This window comes from Vanessa cardui, chromosome 25 (assembly GCF_905220365.1).
Source record: "Vanessa cardui chromosome 25, ilVanCard2.1, whole genome shotgun sequence".
NCBI lineage: Eukaryota > Metazoa > Arthropoda > Insecta > Lepidoptera > Nymphalidae > Vanessa > Vanessa cardui.
The window spans coordinates 2,282,123-2,295,941 of record NC_061147.1 but is presented as its reverse complement, the minus strand read 5'-3'; the positions used below and the strand labels follow the sequence as shown (position 1 = coordinate 2,295,941).

General features: G+C 38.4%; 1 protein-coding gene across 5 annotated transcripts in view; it reads right to left on the bottom strand.

Annotated features, from left to right (window-relative positions):
* The window catches only part of LOC124540417 (trehalase-like), a 76,141-nt gene that overhangs the window by 13,608 nt on the left and 48,714 nt on the right, over nucleotides 1–13,819 (bottom strand). For all 5 annotated transcript variants that reach the window (XM_047117949.1, XM_047117948.1, XM_047117950.1 and 2 more), the window contains exons 3-13: nucleotides 13,141–13,278; nucleotides 12,579–12,691; nucleotides 11,503–11,658; nucleotides 10,134–10,299; nucleotides 9,064–9,216; nucleotides 8,219–8,296; nucleotides 7,670–7,782; nucleotides 6,640–6,806; nucleotides 5,817–5,987; nucleotides 4,430–4,645; nucleotides 1,073–1,181 (exon numbers count right to left, since the gene is read on the bottom strand). In XM_047117949.1, coding sequence (XP_046973905.1) covers nucleotides 1,073–1,181; nucleotides 4,430–4,645; nucleotides 5,817–5,987; nucleotides 6,640–6,806; nucleotides 7,670–7,782; nucleotides 8,219–8,296; nucleotides 9,064–9,216; nucleotides 10,134–10,299; nucleotides 11,503–11,658; nucleotides 12,579–12,691; nucleotides 13,141–13,278 — 1,580 coding nt within the window. The remainder of the gene's footprint in view (nucleotides 1–1,072; nucleotides 1,182–4,429; nucleotides 4,646–5,816; nucleotides 5,988–6,639; nucleotides 6,807–7,669; nucleotides 7,783–8,218; nucleotides 8,297–9,063; nucleotides 9,217–10,133; nucleotides 10,300–11,502; nucleotides 11,659–12,578; nucleotides 12,692–13,140; nucleotides 13,279–13,819) is intronic.

Below are 13,819 nucleotides of genomic sequence, written 5' to 3'. Positions count from 1 at the left end.
TATCATATTAAAAATTCCATATTTAAATAACGCGCGAAAACGCTACTTGGACAATATGGCGCTGCAATGGGGTCGGTGACGTCACTTTCCTGTATTTTAATCTGTGGTACATATAGTCAAAAGCAAGTTTAACAAGTAAGTGACTTCATCATAAGCCCGGCCAATCAAGAGCGTTTTGTGTCACGTGACGAACGTTTGAAAAATTGCTTTTTTTATTTATGGACTTTTTAATAAATTAAGTATTATTTTCAACTTTCGTTGACAAATAACCATTTTTATTACAATAATTGACACTTTATTTTTCGCATTGTCAAATAGCCTATTATGTAATTAAATTGACTAAAGCGGAAATAATTATGTGTTATTTGTGATTTGAAAAATTGTCAAGTGTTTAAAACAGTCTGTCGGTAACGAATCATTAGACATAATATGACAATTAAATATATTTTTAATAAAATTATATAATACAAATATATTTTGAGACACTATAGTAATAATAATGTAACTTACTATCATTAAAAAAAAATTCAATTTGATTATTTAGATCCAAAAATTGTCTTTTATTTCAAAGCAAAGATATTTTTTAACGCATTTTGTCAACATTAAACAGTGGTATTCGTATTAATAAATGAGATATTTCGAATTACGAATGAGATTCATTGAATTTTGAAAAATGAGTGTGATATAGCATATTTTTTAGACATTTCATTTTTTTTTTTAATTATTACATTAGTATTTGTTACAAATGTACTGTTATAACATCCTTTATTTATTTTACAGACTAGGGCTGTAACTAGTTTTATAAAAAGATTTTGTATGAAATTGAATGATATTGAACGAATGAATGAACAATGTTTGAATTTTATTTATTTATTTAGTTAAGTGTTAAAATCATGCAAACATAATGTTTAGTTATTGAATTCATTTAATTATTGTAATGCACGTTAAAGTAAGTAGAAATGTTTGCGGTTATAGTATAATTTTTAATAAAATTATATAATAGCATTAGTAATCATTTTAAATTTAAGCGAATATAGACTTTAATGTATGGCAATAAAGTCTAATTTCTTACCTCCGTATTGGTCGAGTAGGGCCATGATAACGCCATTGGTCCAGCCGAAGCCAGTTTGTACCACGTATTCACCACCACCCCCGTAGCCGCCGAATATTGTTGCATCGTACTGTGGAAATGATTTATATTACAATTTGCTCCGGATTAATTAATAAATAATCCACCCAATTAACTTAGTAGTAACAGCCTGTAAATTACCCACTGCTGGGCTAAGGCCTTCTTTCCCATTAAGAAGAGGGTTTTGGAACATATTTTGACAAGCTGTTCCAATGCGGGTAGGTGGAATGCACATGTGGCAGAATTTCGATGAGTTTAGACACATGCCGTTTTCCTTCACCGCCGAGCACGAGATGAATTATAAACACAAATTAAGCACATGAATCAGCGGTGCTTGTTTGGGTTTTAACCCGCAATCATCGGTTAAGATGCACGCGTTCTAACCACTGGGCCATCTCGAATCATATTACAATTCGCTCCGGATTAATTAATAAATAATCCACCCAATTAACTTATATGATCGTTATTTTTGACGGCAGTTACCAACAGCTGGGCTTAAGTCATCTCTCCTCACGACGATCCAACTGGTTGTTTTAGTTTACGACCGAGCACGAAATTAAATATAAACACAAATTAAGCACACGAAAACTTAAGGTCTGACTGCCATGGCTGCTTATAAAAAATATGAATCCTTTTCAACATGTGTTATAACATAATTTCTCCTAAGTAAGAGAGACTAAGTTGAGCATTTGCATGTTAGCTATTACTGCTAACGCTACTGCTGACGGTACTCCTAATGCTACTGCTACGTCTCTACTAAGGCTACTGCGGACGGTACTCCTAACGCTACTGGTACGTTTCTGCTAACGCTACTGGTACGTTTCTGCTAACGCTACTGCTGACGGTACTCCTAACGCTACTGGTACGTCTCTGCTAACGCTACTGCTGACGGTACTCCTAATGCTACTGCTACGTCTCTACTAAGGCTACTGCGGACGGTACTCCTAACGCTACTGGTACGTTTCTGCTAACGCTACTGGTACGTTTCTGCTAACGCTACTGCTGACGGTACTCCTAACGCTACTGGTACGTCTCTGCTAACGCTACTGCTGACGGTACTCCTAATACTACTGCTACGTTTCTGCTAGCGCTACTGCTGACGGTACTCCTAATGCTACTGCTACGTTACTGCTAACGCTTCTGCTGACGGTACTCCTAATGCTGATGCTACGTTTCTGCTAACGCTACTGTTGACGGTACTCCTAATGCTACTGCTACGTTACTGCTAACGCTTCTGCTGACGGTACTCCTAATGCTGATGCTACGTTTCTGCTAACGCTACTGTTGATGGTACTCCTAATGCTACTGCTACGTTACTGCTAACGCTTCTGCTGACGGTACTCCTAATGCTGATGCTACGTTTTTGCTAACGCTACTGTTGACGGTACTCCTAACGCTACTGCTACGTCTCTACTAACGCTACTGCTGACGGTACCCCTAACGCTACTGCTACGTCTCTACTAACGCTACTGCGGACGGTACCCCTAATGCTACTGCTACGTCTCTGCTAACGCTACTGCTGACGGTACTCCTAACGCTACTGCTACGTTTCTGCTAACGCTACTGCTGACAGTACTCCTAATGCTACTGCTACGTTTCTGCTAACGCTACTGCTAACGGTACTCCTAACGCTACTGCTACGTTTCTGCTAACGCTGCTGCTGACGGTACTCCTAATGTTACTGCTACGTCTCTACTAACGCTACTGCTGACGGTACCCCTAACGCTACTGCTACGTTTCTGCTAACGCTACTGCTGACGGTACTCCTAACGCTACTGGTACGTTTCTGCTAACGCTACTGGTACGTTTCTGCTAACGCTACTGCTGACGGTACTCCTAACGCTACTGGTACGTCTCTGCTAACGCTACTGCTGACGGTACTCCTAATGCTACTGCTACGTCTCTACTAAGGCTACTGCGGACGGTACTCCTAACGCTACTGGTACGTTTCTGCTAACGCTACTGGTACGTTTCTGCTAACGCTACTGCTGACGGTACTCCTAACGCTACTGGTACGTCTCTGCTAACGCTACTGCTGACGGTACTCCTAATACTACTGCTACGTTTCTGCTAGCGCTACTGCTGACGGTACTCCTAATGCTACTGCTACGTTACTGCTAACGCTTCTGCTGACGGTACTCCTAATGCTGATGCTACGTTTCTGCTAACGCTACTGTTGACGGTACTCCTAATGCTACTGCTACGTTACTGCTAACGCTTCTGCTGACGGTACTCCTAATGCTGATGCTACGTTTCTGCTAACGCTACTGTTGATGGTACTCCTAATGCTACTGCTACGTTACTGCTAACGCTTCTGCTGACGGTACTCCTAATGCTGATGCTACGTTTTTGCTAACGCTACTGTTGACGGTACTCCTAACGCTACTGCTACGTCTCTACTAACGCTACTGCTGACGGTACCCCTAACGCTACTGCTACGTCTCTACTAACGCTACTGCGGACGGTACCCCTAATGCTACTGCTACGTCTCTGCTAACGCTACTGCTGACGGTACTCCTAACGCTACTGCTACGTTTCTGCTAACGCTACTGCTGACAGTACTCCTAATGCTACTGCTACGTTTCTGCTAACGCTACTGCTAACGGTACTCCTAACGCTACTGCTACGTTTCTGCTAACGCTGCTGCTGACGGTACTCCTAATGTTACTGCTACGTCTCTACTAACGCTACTGCTGACGGTACCCCTAACGCTACTGCTACGTTTCTGCTAACGCTACTGCTGACGGTACTCCTAACGCTACTGGTACGTTTCTGCTAACGCTACTGGTACGTTTCTGCTAACGCTACTGCTGACGGTACTCCTAACGCTACTGGTACGTCTCTGCTAACGCTACTGCTGACGGTACTCCTAATGCTACTGCTACGTCTCTACTAAGGCTACTGCGGACGGTACCCCTAACGCTACTGCTACGTCTCTACTAACGCTACTGCGGACGGTACCCCTAATGCTACTGCTACGTCTCTGCTAACGCTACTGCTGACGGTACTCCTAACGCTACTGCTACGTTTCTGCTAACGCTACTGCTGACAGTACTCCTAATGCTACTGCTACGTTTCTGCTAACGCTACTGCTAACGGTACTCCTAACGCTACTGCTACGTTTCTGCTAACGCTGCTGCTGACGGTACTCCTAATGTTACTGCTACGTCTCTACTAACGCTACTGCTGACGGTACCCCTAACGCTACTGCTACGTTTCTGCTAACGCTACTGCTGACGGTACTCCTAATGCTGATGCTACGTTTCTGCTGACGCTACAGCTATGTTCTGCTAGCGGTACCTTCTCGAGCATGGCGGTCTTCTGTCGCCACACCTCGTAGTTGGAGCGCACCCACTTGGCGGCGAGGTGTGCGGCGGCGCGCGCGGCCATAGCCACGCCGGAGCGCGCCAGCCCCGTCACGACCATGTCCTGCAGCGGCGGCCACGCGTTCGGGTAGTCCCACTGCTCGCCCGAGTGCTCGAACGTCGTGGGGATGCCGCCCTCGAATATGTCCACCTGCGAAGCGTCTGAGTTACTACTCACCCCACTCTCAGAACTCCCCCCCCCCAATCAGACGTCATCTCACAAAAACATTAGATGCTACTACCACCACGGCTTCACTTGCGTTAGGGTGTTAGTTGTCAACTACTCACCCCACTCCCAGAACACCCCCCCCCCCCCCCCAAACAGATGTCATCGCACAAATATAAGATGCTACTTGCGCTTACTCTACTCGCGTTAGGGTGTTGGATGACATGTGTTAGGCAATAAAGTAGCCTTTGTACTTCCTTCAAGTTTAAATTAAATTCACACCAAACTTCATCGAATTCGGTTTAGTGGTTTAATCGTGAAAGAGCGACAGATATGTTACTTTCACATTTATAATGAGCCCGAGTGCTCGAACGTCGTGGGGATGCCGCCCTCGAATAGGTCCACCTGCGGAGCGCCTCGGTTACTACTCACCCCACTCTCAGAACACCCCCTCCCAATCAGACGTCATCCCACAAAAACATTGTGTACAAATATTAGATGCTACTTGCGCTTACTCTACTCGCGTTAGGGTGTTGGTTGACATGTGTTAGGCAATAAAGTAGCCTTTATACTTCTTTCAAGTTTAAATTAAATTCACACCAAACTTCATCAAATTCGGTGCACTGGTTTAATCGTGAAAGAGCGACAGATATGTTACTTTCATATTTATAATATTAGTTTAGATAAATATCATTCTTCATTACTCAAATATCATTAAAGTTATAGTTATTATCTCAAATTTGAATAAGATAGTGCCTTACCGATTTTTTATCAAAAATATTTTACATTTCATATTTTCCAACAATAACTTCAACAACAACAACAACCTATAAATTCCCACTGCTGGGCTAAAGGCCTTCTCTCCCTTTGAGGAGAAGGTTTAGAACATATTCCACCACTATGTTCCAATGCGGGTTGGTGGAATACACATGTGGCAGAATTTTTATGAAATTTGTCACATGCAGGTTTCGTCGCGATGTTTTCCTTCACCGCCGAGCACGAGATGAATTATAAACACAAACACATATATGTAGCGGTGCTTGCCTGGGTTTGAACCCGAAGTCATCGGTTAAGATGCACGAGTTCTTACCATCTAAGCTTTTCAATAACTTCTGTTAACTGTAATTTTCTTGAAGTGATCACATATAATGTTTACCTTAACTTTATCCAAATAATTGATGACTCGATTCACGTAATAATCCTTCCTTGCTTTGTCGTAGCTTCCGGTCCACAGCGGCGCCACGTTTGAGGGGTAGAAGTAGTCTCTCCGTCTGCCTGATTCGAGACTGAAGTCTAACCAAGCGCCAACGTCTTCATGCCAAAGAACCTGAAACAAAAAGGTAAAATAAATTACTACAAACTTTTATAAGCACCCTTGAAACTTTATTTTATAGAACTATATTAAGTAAAGTGGTAGGGCTTTGTGCAAGCCCGTCTGGGTAGGTACCACCCACTCATCAATTATTCTACCGCCAAATAACAGTATTCAATATTGTTGTGTTCCGGTTTGAAGGGTGAGTGAGCCAGTGTAACTACAGGCACAAGGGACATAACATCTCAGTTTCCGAGGTTTGTGGCTCATTGGCGACGTAAGGAATCTTTAATATTTTTTACATAGTCATTGTCTATGGGTTATGGTGACCACTTACCATCAGGTGGACCATATGCTAGTTCGCCAACATATACCATAAAAAAATTGTATAATATATCCATATATCCTACTTGAAAAGAAACAAATATAAACTCCATGCTTTTTTATCATCTATATAATGTATATGCCTTATTCATCATTATTTTTACAAATAATTTGATTTCATGATTGGAGAAAGTAAAACATATTTTCGTAAGTTTATTACAGGAATCCAAAATTTATGAGTGAAATAATGGGCGCTACATTGGAATTTAGTCTACTCCACCAAACTAGCTACAGATAACAAATTTCCTTAAAAAAAATTGAATGCAAGAGTATATCTCCTCACCTTTTCAATAGCCTCCATGAGTCTAGCGTGCATGTCTCTATAATACTGGGCTTTGTCGAAATTCTTTAACTGTTCATGGAATTCAGCCATCAGTTGAGCGTTCCAGCACAAAATTGCGTTTAGATCGACGGGAATTATTGATCTCGTTTTGAGGTTTGTCAGATTTCCTGGAACAGAACAAACATACAGATTTTTAGATGCATTGTTTGTATTGGAGTCGAGATGGCCTAATGGTTAGAACGCGTGCATCTTAACCGATGATTGCGGGTTCAAACCCAGGCAAGCACCGCTGATTTATGTGCTTAATTTGTCTTTATAATTCATCTCCTGCTCAGCGGTGAAGGAAAACATCGTGAGGAAACCTGCATGTGACAAATTTCATGTGTATTCCATCAACCCGCATTGGAACAGCGTGGTGGAATATGTTCTATACCTTCTCCTCAAAAAGGGAGAGGAGGCCTTTAGCCCAGCAGTGGGAATTTACAGGCTGTTGTAGTTGTAATGGGCAGGTACTCAAAATTAAATTCTACTGTCAAACGACAATATTGTTGTGTTCCGGTGTGAGGGTGAGTAAGCCAGTGTAAGTACAAACACATGGGACATATCATTCTAGTTTATAACACAAAGTACTTGGTGGATTGACGCGTCCACCTAACAAAATAATGCTAAACTAAATCTTCATAAATACTATTTATTTATTTATTTACAACAAACACACTTACAACATACATATTGAACATTTACAGTTAAAGTGACTAGGTATATTAAAACATCAGATATGTACGTCAATGACAAGTGTACATAACATTTACTAACTATAAACAGTGCACAATTAAAAAGTTTACATATTAATTTAAAGATAAAATAAAAAATATTACTATATAAACTTAGGAAAACTTTAACTTAGAAAAAAAATAGTCAATAACTTTTTGTTTAAATACATAAAATGAATCACTAAATAGGTCTAGACTTGGTAATTTTTACTAAATAATGATGTGATTCGTATTAAAACCTGGTTATATTACAGTACCTTTATTAGTGCCATTGAGTATAAACCATCTCGATGAAAAGTCCCACCCGGATTCAGCAGCTGATTTCAACTCGGCGTATAATTCTTCCTTTTTGGCTTCAGTGTCGAAATGTCTGAAGGGAAAAAGCCATTTAGAACAATTGAGATAAACTGCAAGTTTTATCCAAAACTTGTTATAGTGTATTCAGTGAAAAAAGTTTAAGATATAAGCCTCCTTTGTCAAATGGCTGAATATTTACAGTCGGGGTAAGAGAAGGTTCGTCACCTTAAGATCTACTGTCGTGTGCTCAGTATGAGCGATAATCTGCTTTACCGATCGAGAATGACATATTACGCCGCATTGTCGTGCCTCCAAAAGTATGTAAAGCAGTTGGTCTGAACTTAGTATCGGCTAATCCCTTTCTTTCATTTTATTTTTGTCTATATAATATAATATAATGCGTGTATTATCATAGTGCAAAAAAGACGTTTGTGTCGTACAAATTGCTTAATAACTCTTTTAATTATAAGAAACATATTATATCTCTTCAACCAATTTAGTTAATTTACCTAGCGCAGTCAATATCTTCTTTGTAACTCTCTGGTCTGGGACCTTGAGACTGGTCAGTGTATCTTAATAATTTGTATCTGAAAGAAATAAGATATTTGATTAGAGGCATAGGAGAGAGGAGGAGAGATTAAAAATATTATTTTAAAACTACAATACAGATATCTTATCGCCTAGTAAACTTTCGGTTGTAAAAATGGCATAAGTAACATTATTTTGAATGTTCGAAAATTCATATCAGCATTGGAACTACTGAGTTTACTTATAACTATTAGAATTTAAGATTGATCTCATGCCTGGCGAAGTGGTTAGGAAATCTGTATATGACATATGCATTTCTATCATAAATATTCGTATAAACCACCTAAACAATGTGATATAAGATATTAAGTGATAGAATATCTGATTAGTTCATGATGTTGGTCATAGTGGTGGTAGGGCTTTGAGCAAGCCCGCCTGAGTACCACCCACTCATCAGATATTTTACCGCTAAACAACAGTGCGCAGTATTGTTGTGTTTCGGTTTGAAGGGTGAGTGAGCCAGTGTAACTACACAAGGGACATAGCATCTTAGTTCCCACGGTTGATAACATTGGCGATGAAAGGAATATTTAATATTTCTTACAGCGTCATTGTCTATGGGTGATGGTGACTAATTACCATCAGGTGGCCCATATACTCGTCTGTCAATCTATTCCATAAAAAAAATGTCACAAAGCCCTATTACAAAAACAACGTGAAAAGATTGAGACATATTTTTGTTTTAACCCACCATCTTTACTTAGGTATCACAAGACGCTGGACGATTTTGATTATTATATGTTACTGAGTATTAATTGGAACTTACTTTTGTCCATCATAGTCCACGTCAATGGTATGGTTCTTCACCCAGAAGTCGTATTCACGGTCCAATGTTTCTATATGCTGTCTCAGAAACTCAATATCACCGAAGTCATCCATTATTAATTTCACCATGGGAATTAGGAGAGGTGGTTGAGATCTATAAAAAAACAAACATATATTTATATGTTTTATAACTAAAAAAGAAAGTATAATAAACAGAAAAAAACATTTACTTAAGAATTTGTTTTTCTTACAGTACTAATGATTATATGTACTAGTGACCAGTTATCATAGTGTTTATAAAATAAAATAAAAAAAACAAATATTGTTAAAACAATTAAATCTATAGAGTATAAGACAATATTATTTTTTTTGTTATTCATATTATCATTGACAAAGTATAGTATTGAAGCCCAGAATTAAGCCTTTCTAAGAGTTTATTTTGTATCCAGCAGTTATATTGGTTGCTAGTTCAATATTATTGATCTTTTGAAGTGTCAGGTGTAATTGCTCGCCTTTTAAAAACTTTCCATTTTATATATATTTGATTAATTATTTGCAATTTGATATGTATCAATATTTTATCTTCAATCATCATCACAAGTGAAAGACGCACTTTATAGAATGTAATATGTTCATTGCACTTGTCGATTAGAAGTATTTTTGATATGACAGGTACGAATTGTAGATTCAACAACAACAACAACAACAGCCTGTAAATTCCCACTGCTGGGCTAAAGGCTCCTCTCCCTTTGAGGAGAAGGTTTGGAATATATTCTACCACGCTGTTCCAATGCGGGTCCAAATTAGTCAAATGCAGGTTTCCTCACGATGTTTTCCTTAACCGCTGAGCACGAGATGAATTATGATGACTTAAGCACATGAATCAGCGTTGCATGCCTGGGTTTGAACCCGCAATCGTCGGTTAAGATGCACGCGTTCTAACCACTGGGCCATCTCGACTCATCCACTGGGCCATCTTGACTCATTCTATATTGTAGATTCAATCAAGGAGAATCGGCTTACTTAATTATTTATGCAATTTAAATATAGGTGAAAGTGTGTTTTTCTTACCTCATTAAATAGTAAATTCTTCCTCCATTGGGTATGAAGCCGAATCTGTCGACTATGTTCAGGAAATTAACGACCATCCCCCTGGCTGTGGTGCGCATTTCAGATAGCAACAGGCCCTTGATGATCCAGTACGAGTCCCAGTAGTAGAATTCACGGAATCGGCCACCTGTAATTCAAATACAAGAAATTATATTAAATAAATAAATATGAGACATCATCACATACATTACTCTAATCCCAATGTAAGCAGCTAAAGCACTTGTATTATGGAAAATCAGAAGTAACGACGGTACCACAAACACCCAGACCCAAGACAACATAGAAAACTAATAATAATCTATATTGACTCGCCCGGGAATCGAACCCGGAACCTCGGAGTGGCGTACCCATGAAAACCGGTGTACACGCCACGTGTATTTTTTTAATACATATGTTAATGTTTTTAATGAACCAATATATGAGATTGACTATGAATGATACCTACTGACGAGTACTGTCAGACTGTAGACCTATGCTCTATATGCCACAAACGAGTTTTATGATTTTGGTCATATTGCCGGAGACAACCAGACAGTCTGGATAAACTGGTTGTAGTAGGGAAAATCGAAGGTAAGAGATCACGCTGTCGATTACCTACCCGCTAATCCGACCAAATTCAAAATATAACGGGACTCAATTAATCGACTGCCCTGAGACTAGTCGAGGATAGTGGTACGGGGAAAGATAGTTGACACATCGGTGTAATGATTTCAGGACAGGCAAGTCCTTTAGTAATAAAGCACACGAAGAAAAAGACAGATGAAATTGAAAAATTAGTGTGTGTGTGTGTGTGTAAAGAAAACCTAAGAAAATTTTCTATTCCTACACCCATAATACTGTGTGATTATAGATCCGATTCAAAAAGACAAAATACGCTGGGCAAAATACTTGTCTAAAAATCTTAGGATTATGGGGTTACTCTACTTTAAATTACTCTAGTTCAAAAAATAGCCTTTCATCAAAAATGATACTAATCAAAACAAAACCAAAATATAAGAAATACAAAACCGGCAGTTTGCCTCAAGTTTTCTTAATAGCGTTTTTCCTTCAGACATTTCTACACAAAGGAAGAAATATACGCAGAGTTGAAATCAGATGCTAAATCCGGTGACTTTCCCTCAAAATGGTTTATACTAAATGTCATAAAATGTATTCTACATTATAATTTAAATAGCAATGTCATATAAATGAACATATTGTAGGTGTTATAAAACTAGAAATATTTTAGGAATAACCTGAAATTCTAAATCCAATGAATGATAGCGCAATATTTGCAACAAAAAAGCTGTAATTTATAAGAAAATCTTAAATAATAGATGATAACACTCACCGGGCACAATCACAGGATTATCAACATATATAATAGAATACAGTTCTTGATTGTGTTTGACCTCATCCTTCATCTTTCTTCCGAGTTGGAGCCAAAGCCTGTTTAAGTCCGTTGCCCATTGGTGGAAGTGAGGGTCTTTGATCCTTTGAAGAAATGCTGGGGAACCAAAAATATGACATTAGCGGAATTCTAAACTAAGCAAATGATCATTTTTACATAGTACAAGACAAAGTCGCTTACCAGTCTGTCCCTAGGTAGTTTTAGATCTTTAAAATTACGCAACGGAATTTGATGTGTTTTTTTCAATAGATAGAGTGATTGGAGAAGAAGGTTTTTGTATATAATATGGAAAATATAGTAAAAAAAAACTGGTAATTTTCGAAGTTTCTGATGGGATGTCGCAAATAAACAAACTCTGTAGTACATTTTGGTATCATGGTATATAATGTTATAATAATAATTTACTTGTGTTTATGAGATTGGATGGGGAAAATGAGGCACCCAGTGGTACGTGGTCACTGTGCTTAAAATTGGCATTCATTACAACGCCAGTGTATCAAGCATGGGGACTGAGATGTTATGTCTCTTGTGCCTGTGGTTACTCTGGCTAACTAATCCTTCAATCCGGAATACAAAAATACGTATAAATAAGTATTGCTGCACCGAGAAAAATGTTAGAATCCCGAAGCCATGGTAAAGTAGAGAGCATTTGAGGACTATCTAAGTTTCTTATAATGATTAACATATAACTGACGATGTGGTAACATCCTCATTACGGATTTAGCTTGTTCTAGCAATTGCTCAGGTCAGTAAATACATAAAACCGTTGTTCATGCGTCTAAAATCTCACTTATCTTTTCTTAATGGTATTTCATCGAATGATGATATAGGTAATAGTGATTGCTCTTTTTGTGAACACTTTTCCATTATGTTTGGACGAAATGGCCAATCTTTGAAATTGACTATTTTTTCAAATAATTAAGCAAGTTCTTTCCAAATTGCACAAATTCTATTATATATTCGAAATGATTTATCCATTTTTGGTCAGGTATCTTTTAACCGCGATGCCATCTTACCGGGATTGTCTTTCCAATCTGTAGGTCGCCATTCTTCGAATTCAGAACCTTCAGGGTCGAAATTTTGATTGACAAACTCCTGGATATCAGCCTTCGTTGGTCTGGAACCTGTCCTGGATCAATAACGTATTATATAATAAACGTACTTTTATCCGAAATGACAAGAAATTCAATAAGACGCTTTTCTAGACGAAGAGTTCATGATCGACCAGTAGTATACCACCAAACAACAATAACAGCCTGTAATTTTCCCACTGCTGGGCTAAGGCCTCTTCTTCTTTTGAGGAGAAGGTTTGGAACATATTCCGCCACGCTGTTCCAATGAGGGTTAGTGGAATGCACATGTGGCAGAATTTCGATGAAATTACTCACTAGGTTTTCCTCCACCACGCAATCAAGATTATATACACAAATGAAGCTCATGAAAATTCAGAAACCGCAATCATCGGTTAAGATGCACGCGTTCTAACCTGACTGGCCATCTTGACTCATACAAACCAATTAGTTAGACCCACCAAAATAATTTAACTAGTTACAATTGTTAGTGGAGCCAAGTGATTACCTGGTCATCATCTGATTGAAATGTTCCATCGTGATGTTGGGCGACAGTTTCATTTTCATATCTACGAAGGTCTTGGAGTCGTTGTACAGGCCGGCCATCTGGACTGTGTCTAGAAGGGGCCCATGACAGAATATCGTACTGAAATTAAAAATATATCTTATTAATACTTAGTAATACAATAATCTTATCACAAAATCTTTACTGGCTATGTATTAATTAAAACAATCAACTTATATCATACTTTACTGTCTGTATTAATTCAGACGCAACTTACATACTATATGTTAAGTTTCATTTAAACTATCCCAATACAAAGATGTTTGACTTCTGTCATGTGTATTAAATATTACTCGCTTTTATATACTAGTGTCCATAAATAGCGTTCGCAAAATGGAATTTTGAAGAGACTATTGACATAGCTAGTTGTCAGACAGACATACGCGACCACCGATGTACTTTTTTAAGTTTAATTATATGTATATCTCGTTAAATAATTTGTTTATTTACAATATTTATAATAATAATTCCAAAGCTATTAATATTAATACTAATAAATCTTAAATTCAATCGATATTTATTTAACAGACTAATACTACCAAAATGTTATTTTTTCACAGTACCCATTCTATAACTTTTCAGTCGCGTTTTGGTCAACGGTGGATCGTAGACAAATAAAACT